The sequence below is a fragment of the Antechinus flavipes genome, chromosome 2 (genome assembly GCF_016432865.1).
Source record: "Antechinus flavipes isolate AdamAnt ecotype Samford, QLD, Australia chromosome 2, AdamAnt_v2, whole genome shotgun sequence".
Lineage (NCBI taxonomy): Eukaryota > Metazoa > Chordata > Mammalia > Dasyuromorphia > Dasyuridae > Antechinus > Antechinus flavipes.
In genome coordinates this window covers 213,793,698-213,803,751 of record NC_067399.1, presented here as the reverse complement: position 1 = coordinate 213,803,751, position 10,054 = coordinate 213,793,698, and the positions used below count along the sequence as shown (strand labels likewise).

Genomic DNA, 10,054 nt, shown 5'->3' with positions numbered 1-10,054 from the left:
CCCTAGTCTTCCCTTCCTTTCTCTATTAGCCTCTCCCCCCTTGCCCTTCTTCCTTGTGATTTTGCTGTTCCCTTTCTCTCTTCTCTGGCTTTCTTCTTTTCTCCTTGCTCTTTCCCCAGTACCCCTTCTCTCTTCTCTCTCCTTTCTCCCAGGTCCCTCCACTTTCTTTCCCTTTTCCTTAAATATCTCGTTCCCCCTCTTTTCTTCTTCTCCCTGTCCCTCTGATTCCTCTTCTCTCCTTTCCTTCTCTTTTGCCTTATTTTCCCCTCCTTCTAGCCCTCCTTGACTTCTTCCTTCTTCCCTGTCTGCTTCACTCTCTTTCTGGTCTTCCCTTCTCCCTGTGCCTCTTGTCTCTTTCTCTTCTCCCTGATTGCCTCCTTCCTCTTCTCTCCCTTTCTCTCTTATCCCTCTCCTCCCTCCTTTTACCCTCCCTTCTTCCTCATCTCCCCTTCCCCTATCCCTCTTCTCTTCTCTTTTCCCTAGTCCCCTCGTTGCCTCTCTATCCCTCCCTCCCCCCTTGTTTCCTTTACAGTCTCCTCTCCCCTTCTCTTTCATTCTCTCCACGTTCGCTTCCTCCCCTTTGTCCCCTTTCCCTTTTTCCCTTCTTTCTCTGCCGTCTCTCTCCTTCCTTTCTTCCCCTTCCCGTTTCCCTCGTTTCCCCTTCCCCTCTCCTTCGTCTCCCTTCTTTTCTCGGTCTCCTGGAACTCGCTCCTCCCTTTCCCTTCCCCCAGTTCCCTTGCTTGCTCCTCTGCCCTTCCCTTCTTCCCTTTCCTACTCTTCTTCCTTCCTTTCCCCTGCTCTTTTCCCTCGTCTTCCTTCCTGTTTCCCCTCCTCCCTCTTCTCCCCTAATTTTCTCCCCGTCTCCTTGGCCCCTCCCTTCCCCTTCCAGTCCCCCTCAATCGCCGTCATCTCTCCTCTAGGGATCTCTTCTACCCTTTCCCTCTTTCCGTCCCGTCCCCTCCCCGTGCTCCTCCTCCTCTTCCTCTTTCTCCTATTCTTCCTCCTCCTTCTCCTCGTTCCCTCTTACTCTTCCGGCCAGCTCGCGCCCCCTTAGGCTCCGAGTTCTGCACGCACTGACCAGTGAGGCGCGTGCCCACTCAGCGCTCAGTCCCGCGAGGTTCCTTCCCGGAGACGGGTCGCACTCTGGGACATCGCAGCGACTTAGATACAGTCGCACTGTGCGCTTGCGCGGCGTCTGTCAGCGGCATCTACAGCTCCTCCAGCTTCCTGCTTCCAGGGCGGTGTATCCGGGTCACTTCAGTGGGGCTGCTGTTGCTGCGGCTGCTGCAGCTGCTCCTGCGGCTGCTGTTGCTTATGCTGCTCTTGGGCCCGCTGCATTCGCCTGGATCAGCCAGCCAGCGAAGAAGGGCCCCCCTCTCTAGAGGTAAGGTAACCTTCGTCTCCTACTCCTTCCAACTCTCCCTAGGTTGCCAGTTCTGCTGATCTTCCCGAGAGCAAACAGGATTCTTCCTGTTTCGGGCCGCAGGTTGAGTCTTCACCTGCAGTGAGTGACTGAATGATCGACAGGCCAGGCCCACTCTTCCCTTCCCATCCCACTCCCCCCCAGGATGCTCACAGATACGTAGTCCTGGCGATCGGGTTACTCTGAGCTCCTGTCAGGGACACTGGGTCTCCATTGTCAGACCTCAGCCCCATGACCTGGACTCCTCCCCCTCTGCGGTCGTCTCGAGTCCCGGACTGGAGATTGGCAGGGGAGAGGTCTCTTCCCCGAGGAAAAAGTTCTTGTGCTGGCAGCTCTAGTATTGCATCTGCAGAAGTAGGGGGAGGGAGAAGTTTGTTATCTGCCTGGTCCCGGGTACAGAACTTCACTAGGCTAAGGAAGGTGATTCGGGACTCCCTAGAACAATAGTCTAGGATCAGGGAGAAAGAAGATCTGGGTTCTAATGCATGGGTAGCCTTGGAGCAAAACAATATTAATAACCGTTGACGGTTTGCTTGTCTTTTGATCTACTTATAGCATCTCTCTGACCGCTTCGCCTCGTTAGAATTTAAGCTCTTTTTTTTTTTTTTTTTTTTTTTTTTGTAGGGATTCTTAAAAGGTTCTCGTTTCCCTAAAAGCTAAGTTCAGTGCCTAGCTCTTAGCTGTCTCTTAATAAGTGCTTTTTGATCGACTGATACTCTCAACCACCTGGTGAGGTAGGTAATGTTATTCCCTTTTTATTGTTGAGGAAACCAAGGTTTTTTAAAATGGCTTGCTAGAGTTATTGTGCCAGAATTGTAATTAAAATCCAGATTACTCTTGGCTCTTCACTCAGTCTACTACGTCATTTATGGACACCATGTCCTTAGTTTTTTAAGTGGATATGATACCTGCTCTACTTGTATAAATTATAGCTAAAATTTATATAATGCTTTTAGGTTTGCAAAGCACTTTATATATCTTGCTTCATCCTCAGATTAATTTAGTGAGGTGGGTGCTATTATTTTACTCATTTTACAAATTAGAAAACTAAGGTTGAGAGGTTTAAGCAGCTCAACCAAAATCATAGTTACTAAGTTTCTGAGGCTGAATTTGAACTCTAGACTTTCTGGTTCAGCATGCTATTTGCAATTCTATCTACCACCAAAAGAGGTGATATAGGTTAAGTGAGGAACATGTGATGCAAATGTATCATTGCTATTGGTTGTTGTAGAATTACTGTACATTTGGTATAGAATGTTATTCTTTTTTAGACACTGTGCAAATAGAAATTGTTACACAAAAATGATAATGTTACTTTAAGACTTTCTTGGATTTTAGAAAGTGAAGATTATATTGAAACAGTAGTAAACAAGATATCATAAAAAGTTTTGTTACTCTTAGCTTTTAATCCAGTATTTGACATTTCCTAAATATTGGAGTTTTTAAGATGTTTCTTTCCTTTTAATAGTATTCTTTTGGTAAATATGCTGACTTCACAGACTTGGGCCAACTCAATATTATTTTGAAATAATAATAAGCATGTAGTATTAGGATATAAAGTCAAGACATTTTAAAACTATTACTAGACATTCTAGAAATGAACCTTTCCAGGGATCATTTTAACCAAGACAAATTTGTATCATAGTCTTGCATAAGATGGTAAAAGTTAATAAGTATGTTATGCTTTCTATGTACTTCCCTATATGTCTTGCATTTTATTTTAGACCTTTGGCATCAGTACATTGTTTTAAATAAATCAATTGCAGTTGTTTTAATTTATGCCATATCTTTTTCTCATGTTTATTCTTCCAGCTTTCTTTGCTCAAACAAGTTGGTGGTCTGATGGTACACAGACAGCTGATTGAGGAATGACTCCCATATCAGTAAGGAGTCATTGCCTGTGTGTTAAAATATAATTAATTCATTTTTGTGATGTTATTCAGTGCTCTCCATGTCCAGGCCTTCTCAGTCTTAAACAGAATGTATTCATGATGTACAGGCATGAAGCTGCTAGAGAGTCAATAAGTCTTTGGTCTCCCAAGTTCCTTACTCTTCAACTATACTTTTTAACAGATTATTCACTGTCAAATAGTCAATCAATTCACAAACATTTATTAAGAACCTTCTATGTGCCAAGTACTGGAAATATAAGACAAATGGAGCTAGAATGATGGAATGTTTATATAAAGGAAATACAAAGTAATTTGAAGGAGGTACTAATTGGAGGAGGGGATCAAGAAAGGGCTCATATAGGAACTGGCATTTAAACTCAACTTTGTAAGAAGCTAAGAGGTTACGTTAATGAGGGAGTTCATTCCAAGCATAGGGGACAGCTTGAACAAAGACATGTTAATGGGAAATAGATGGATTGTAAGTGGAATTGAAATTAGATTAGTTTGGTTAGAATATAGAGTACATGAACTATGGTTTATACAAGACCATATAAATTAACTTCTCCTTTTGAGCTCTCCTCTATCTTTCTCTGACTCCATGACATGTATGGATTCAAAACCTTAGCATACTGTGAGCACATAAATCCTATACATATGTTACCCTTTTCCTCTGACCATCTCCTGAACCTCCTCCTGCTTTGGCCTCCCAGATTTTCAGATAGGTGATGTTATTCCCTAATGACAGAAACTCCATGGAAAGAAATAAGGAAAAGTGTATTTTAAGATCATGGATTAGAAACAAGAAAAGTGAAAGAAATCAATCTCCCCTCCTGATTCTCATTCCAATGGGATTTATAATAGCTCATAGTCTTGGCACGTAGACCATTGTGGTTCATTGTGATTCCTGTCTCCATCTCTGCTCTAGAATTAGAATTGGCTGCACATTGCTAATCTTGAGACATTGCCTTCACTGGCAATGCAAAAACTGTAGTGGTACCCTCCCGTGTGCCCACCTTTGTCTTGAAGTAACTCAATATCAAAGTATATGTTAATTTAATTTAGCTATATGTAGGATTTCTTTATTACTTCATTCTCTTGCAAGAGATGTTAGCACATAAACCATAGTCATTTTCATGGTGGTATTTTTGCATATATTTTTCATGAGCACTTGTTTCCATAGGTGATGATTAAATACATGTCCCATGAAATGATATTTCTTGTTGCCTTTGGGCATGCCATAAAATTAAATTCTCATGCTTTTTTGTTTGCCTCTCCAGGGTTTTAAGAAGATTAGTAAATCAAGGATATATGATGAAATTTAGACACTTCATTCAGAAATTGTTCCCCCTGCCTTTGATCATACCATTGTCGCATTACCCTGCCCAAAAATCTCTAGTGTTTTTTTTTTTTTTACATCTAAAATATATAATCCAACCTACTTCACCCGTCTCTCTTTACAGAATCTGGTTCAAACCTACCTTTTCAACTTTTTTTCATAGTAATTTCCTTCATGTACTCAATGTTCTAGCTATATTGTTTTGTGAACCATTTATTCGACATGACATCTGCTTCCACATATTCATATAAGTATTCCCTTGTATGTCAAATAAATTCCCTCTTCATTTTTACCTCTCAGAATCCTTAAAGTTTTGACTGATGGCTCAGGTACCACTATTTTCTGTGAAGTCTTTTCTGTTCCTATCAGCTGTTTTCTCCCTCTTTAAATATTTTTAGACAATTTTTTCTTTGTCTGGGTTTCTTACTCTGCATGACATTCTGTCTTGTATCATACTTATCATTTTATATGTTGCATCTCTTGAAGCCAAGCACTATGTTGTCTTTCCTTTTTGATATATAGACTCCTAGCACAGTGCTTTGCACTTGGATATTTAAATAATGTTTGTTAAATTGAATTTGTTAAGTTTTTATATAAATCCTTTTCTTTTAAAACTATGTTCTGGAGTATGGTTTATATAAATGATTTTATATATCAAAGATCTTTTCCAGAAGTCCCTTTCCTAGTTTAGGGTTTGCTTTGTTTAAAAAAAAAAACAAATGTTTATTGATATATTTGCTTTTATATCACATTTTTCAGCATTTCCCTGCTTCTATCTCCCTGTGAGCGTTCTATATAATAAAGAATAAAAAGGAGAATAAAAGAATAGTTTCTCAAAACTAACCAAGATATTTTAAAAATTTGATTATATGCATTGTTCCACATCCCCTATGTCTATAATGAAATGGAGATGCTTTCTCATAGCTCTTCTTTGGGTCAAGCTTCATCATAGTAATTTTGAAGCATTCAGTTGAATGTTTTCTTAGTCTTCCATTTATGTTGTTACAGTTATGCATATTATTTCCTTGGTTTTGCTTATTTCACTTATCATCAATTCATAAAAATCTTCCTATGTTTCTCTGTATTAATCATATTAATCATTTCCTAGTAATATTCTATTGCATTTGTGTATACAATTTGCTTGGCCATTCTCTAGTTGAAAGACATCCATTTTGTTTCTAATTCTTCATCACTACAAGAAATAATGTTATAAATATTTGGTATATATGATTTTTGTCATTGACATTTTTGGATTATATACACATCAGCAAAATATGTAAAAGAGTATGCACATTTTATTGACTTTCTTTGCATGATTTTGAATTGTTTGTATATTTTAATTACTTTTTTTGGATATGATTCCATATTGAATGTACATTTTGGCTACTTTCTTTACATGATTCCATATTGTTTCCCAGAATAGTTGAGCCAGTTTTCAGCTCCATCAATGCATTATTGTATCCAAATCTTCCAACATTGACCATTCCCTTCTTTGGGAATTTTTTCTAATTTGTTGGGGGTGAGGTGAAAATTCAGGGTTGTTTCATTTAGATTTTTCTTATTTGTGATTTGTCATTTTCTTTCATATGGTTTTTGAAAAAGCTTGCAGTTTTTTTAAGAATTCTTTGTTTTTATTCTTTGACCACTTATCTAATGGGAAAGGTAATTGCATCTTATTTTTAAATGCTTAAACTCTGATTAGCTTTTTATTAAAAGCATATTGAAAAAGAAATGTTTCTCGGTTTTTAATCTGTTAGGTAAGTCACACACATCGTGATTCAAGAATTTCACCAATAATGGAGTTGGCCCATAGTTTATTGCTAAATGAAGAAGCTTTGGCCCAAATTACTGAAGCAAAGAGGCCTGTTTTTATCTTTGAGTGGTTGCGATTTCTTGACAAAGTTCTGGTAGCTGCTAACAAGGTATGGTTTTTCTATTTGCACAATCAACAAAGGAAGCTTTAATTTAGGAAAGATGGGAAATGAATTCAATTTACTTGGTATTCTTTCTGAAGCTTACAGTTTTTGTTGATGGTTGTTGTATAATATAGTATATTTCTATGAGTATTGATTTTTAATACTAATTTTTTAGTTGCTTAAAAAAAAACAGTAGGACTATACATGCAACTAAAAATGTTGTTTGGTTTTTTTATGACAGACTGATGTGAAGGAAAAACAGAAAAAGCTTGTTGAACAACTCACTGGATTAATAAGTAGTTCTCCTGGCCCCCCAACAAGGAAATTATTAGCTAAAAATCTTGCAGCTCTTTATAGCATTGGAGATACTTTCACTGTTTTTCAAACTCTTGACAAGTGTAATGATATTATCAAAAACAAAGATGATACTGCAGCCTATTTGCCAACCAAACTGTAAGTACTTATTTTGATATAAACCTAGGCAGAATGGTCGTTTTTCTCTAGTTTATCATAATATAACTTAATTTATTTCATAGTGTCAGTTTTATTCTGGATTAAAGCTATCTAAATGGTTTGACTTGTACAGAGTATGGTAAATGATTTCTTCTTATGATCCAAATGGTGTGCAGATATGTTCTAAATAAGTTGCTTTAGCAAGTATTTAACAATTATGTCAATATAATTTAAAAATAAATTTTCATTACAAAATTAAAATTTCAACCAATGCAAAGAAATGGAATGCCAACAAACAACATTAAATTATTTGCATTTTGTTAAGATAAAATATGAACTTTAATAATGACAAGTTATTTGAATTGTATTCTTTTCTAATTAAACTTTTTCTGTTGTATTATGTGTAGTTGTCAATGTATATGTTTTTTTCTTCACAGTGCATCATTTCATAAAAACCTTTTCATGTTTATATCATTTGTACTTGTCATTTTTGACACAATCATGGTCTATTACATTAATACATTGTTGTTTATATAGTCATTCCCCAATTTTTATACATGGAGGCCTCAAAATAGTTTTTCATATGAACTGTTGTCAAGTTACATTTTGATTTAATGATTCTTTTTAATCTAAATGTAGGACTTGACACTCATTATTACTAAATTTCATCTTACTTGTGAAATAATTGAGATTGAGATCATTTTGAATCATGATTCTTCCATACAACTTATTAACATTTAGCTGTCCCTTTTATCTTTCTATTAGCAGATTGTTTGGTAAAACTTGCCTTCTATATCTATGTAAATCGTTGATAAAATTGGAGTATTTGATAGAAACAAGGAGGCCAACCTTTGGCATTGTGCCTAAGAAATCTTTCCTGATTGATGTCACTCAGTTATTAATATTTGGGTATTATTTTCAATTAGTTGCACATATATTTTTAGAATCTTTGAACCTGCTTTTCTTCCTTCCTATGCACAAGGACATCAAAATTTATCAATTCTAAGAAGAAATTAAGATAGACCATGTTATCATCATGCACTTTCTATTTTACTAGTAACCCCTTATCCCACCCTCATTCCTAAATGAAACTAGTGTGGCACTAGTATGGTCTTTTTTTCCCTTAGTGATCTTATGTTCTGCTTTTCTAACTGATTATAAATCATTTGCCTAGAAATACCATCTAGAATTTTTCTGAAATTTGATATAGTTTATAATTCTCTAACTTGGGAAACCTATTTTTGCCTCTTTTGGGGGGACTATTAGACATTTTCTCATTCAATGTCTAAAGATACCATCTCTTATTCTCTGTGATTTTTGTTTTTCCCTCTCTGTGATTTCTTAATGATTCCTTATAGTATTTTATAGTAATTCATTAGCCAAGGTTATAATTTACTGCATTTTCTTATTTTTTACATATTCGGGGCATCTATGATCTCTTTACTTTGTCCTGTCTTTTTCAGATTAAAGAGATTTATCTTTGTTGAGATTACTGGCTTTCTCCTTTCTTCAGTTTTGCTCCTTATCATTAATGAACATCCCTCTTTTTTTTTTTTTTTTGATAATAGCTTTTTATTTTCAAAATATGTTCAAAGATAATTTTCAGCATTCACCTTTGCAAAACCTTGTGTTCCAATTTTTTTTTCCCTCCTTACTCCCCCCTTCCCTAGAGAGCAAGTAATTCAATATAGGTTAAATATGTGCAATTCTTCTAAACATATTTCCACATTTATCACACTGAACAAGCAAAATCAGATCAAAAAGAAAGGGGGAAAAAAAGCAAGCAAACAACAAGAAAAAAAGGTGAAAATACTATGTTATGATCCATATTCAGTCCCCATCGTCCTCTTTCTGAATACAGATGACTTTCTTTATCATCAGCCTATTGGATTAATCTGAATCATTTCATTGTTGAAAAGAGCCAAGTCCATCACAGTTGATCATCACATAATCTTGTTGTTGCTATACACAATGTTTCTTGGTTCTACTCATTTTACTTAGTATCAGTTCATTAAGTCTCCCCAGGCCTTTCTGAAATCAGCCTGCTGATTGATTCTTATGGAGCAATACTATCTCATTATATTTATATATTGTAACTTATTCAGCCGTTCCTCAACTGATGGTCATCCACTCAGTTTCCAGTTCCTTGCCACTACAAGATGGACTACTACAAACATTTTTACCCATGTGGGTCCTTTTCCATTTTTTATGATTTCTTTGGGATACAGAAACAGTAGAGACACTGCTGGATCAAAGGGTATGCACAGGTTTGATAGCCCCTTAGGCATAGGTCCAAATTGCTCTCCAGAGTGTTTGGATTGGATGAACATACCTCTTACTCCTCATACAACAATTTGTTTTGCACATTTATACATAATTTTATATCACTTGTAGTATAGTAATAGATTGCATTGAATGTTTATTTAATTGAATTTTAGCCTTCAGCTTTCGTGATTTTCTGACCAGCATCAACAGATAAAAAGTATCCTCTTCCCCTGCTCAAAAGGCAGAGATGGGTTCCTGTTGTGGATACAGCTGACATATTGTCTTTCTTACTAAAATATTAGTTTGACTTTTCCCATCATATATATCCTTTGTAGAGTCTTTTATGCCATTTCTTGTACTTAAATTGCCATTGGTAATATAACATATATTATATTTATACAGACATTGAATCTTTCCATTGCCTAGTAGATCACTTAAAATTGAGTGGGAAGTAGGAAAAAAAATGTTGGACTTCCTCTCAAAAGATCTGGGTTTAGATCTTGGGTTTACTATTTATTATTTATGCTAGACAATTCACTTAGCATCTTAAAGCCTAGTTTGGGGCATTTGTAAAATTAGAATGTTGGACTAGATAATCTCTATAGTTAATTCTAGCACTAACATTCTGTGATTATGTGATCACAAGCTTCCTGTTACTTCCATTTTGTCAGCCAGTTATTCTTGGTTGATCAAGATTGCATCTAGAATTCCCATTATTGCTTATTATTTCTGAGATATGAACTTATTAGCAAAGAAAAGCAGAATTTAT

General features: G+C 36.3%; 1 protein-coding gene across 4 annotated transcripts in view; it reads left to right on the top strand.

Moving 5' to 3' along the window:
• Positions 1-1,275: 1,275 nt before the first annotated feature.
• HEATR5B (HEAT repeat containing 5B) overlaps positions 1,276-10,054 on the top strand; it is a 138,342-nt gene continuing 129,563 nt past the window's right edge. For 2 of the 4 annotated variants that reach the window (XM_051976146.1, XM_051976145.1), the window contains exons 1-3: positions 3,277-3,306; positions 6,409-6,573; positions 6,809-7,020. In XM_051976146.1, the coding sequence (XP_051832106.1) occupies positions 3,292-3,306; positions 6,409-6,573; positions 6,809-7,020 (392 nt within the window). In that variant the 5' untranslated portion in view covers positions 3,277-3,291. Of the gene's footprint in view, positions 1,385-2,047; positions 2,158-3,235; positions 3,307-6,408; positions 6,574-6,808; positions 7,021-10,054 lie in introns of those variants that run through there. The other 2 variants (XM_051976148.1, XM_051976147.1) reach the window with 2 other exon arrangements.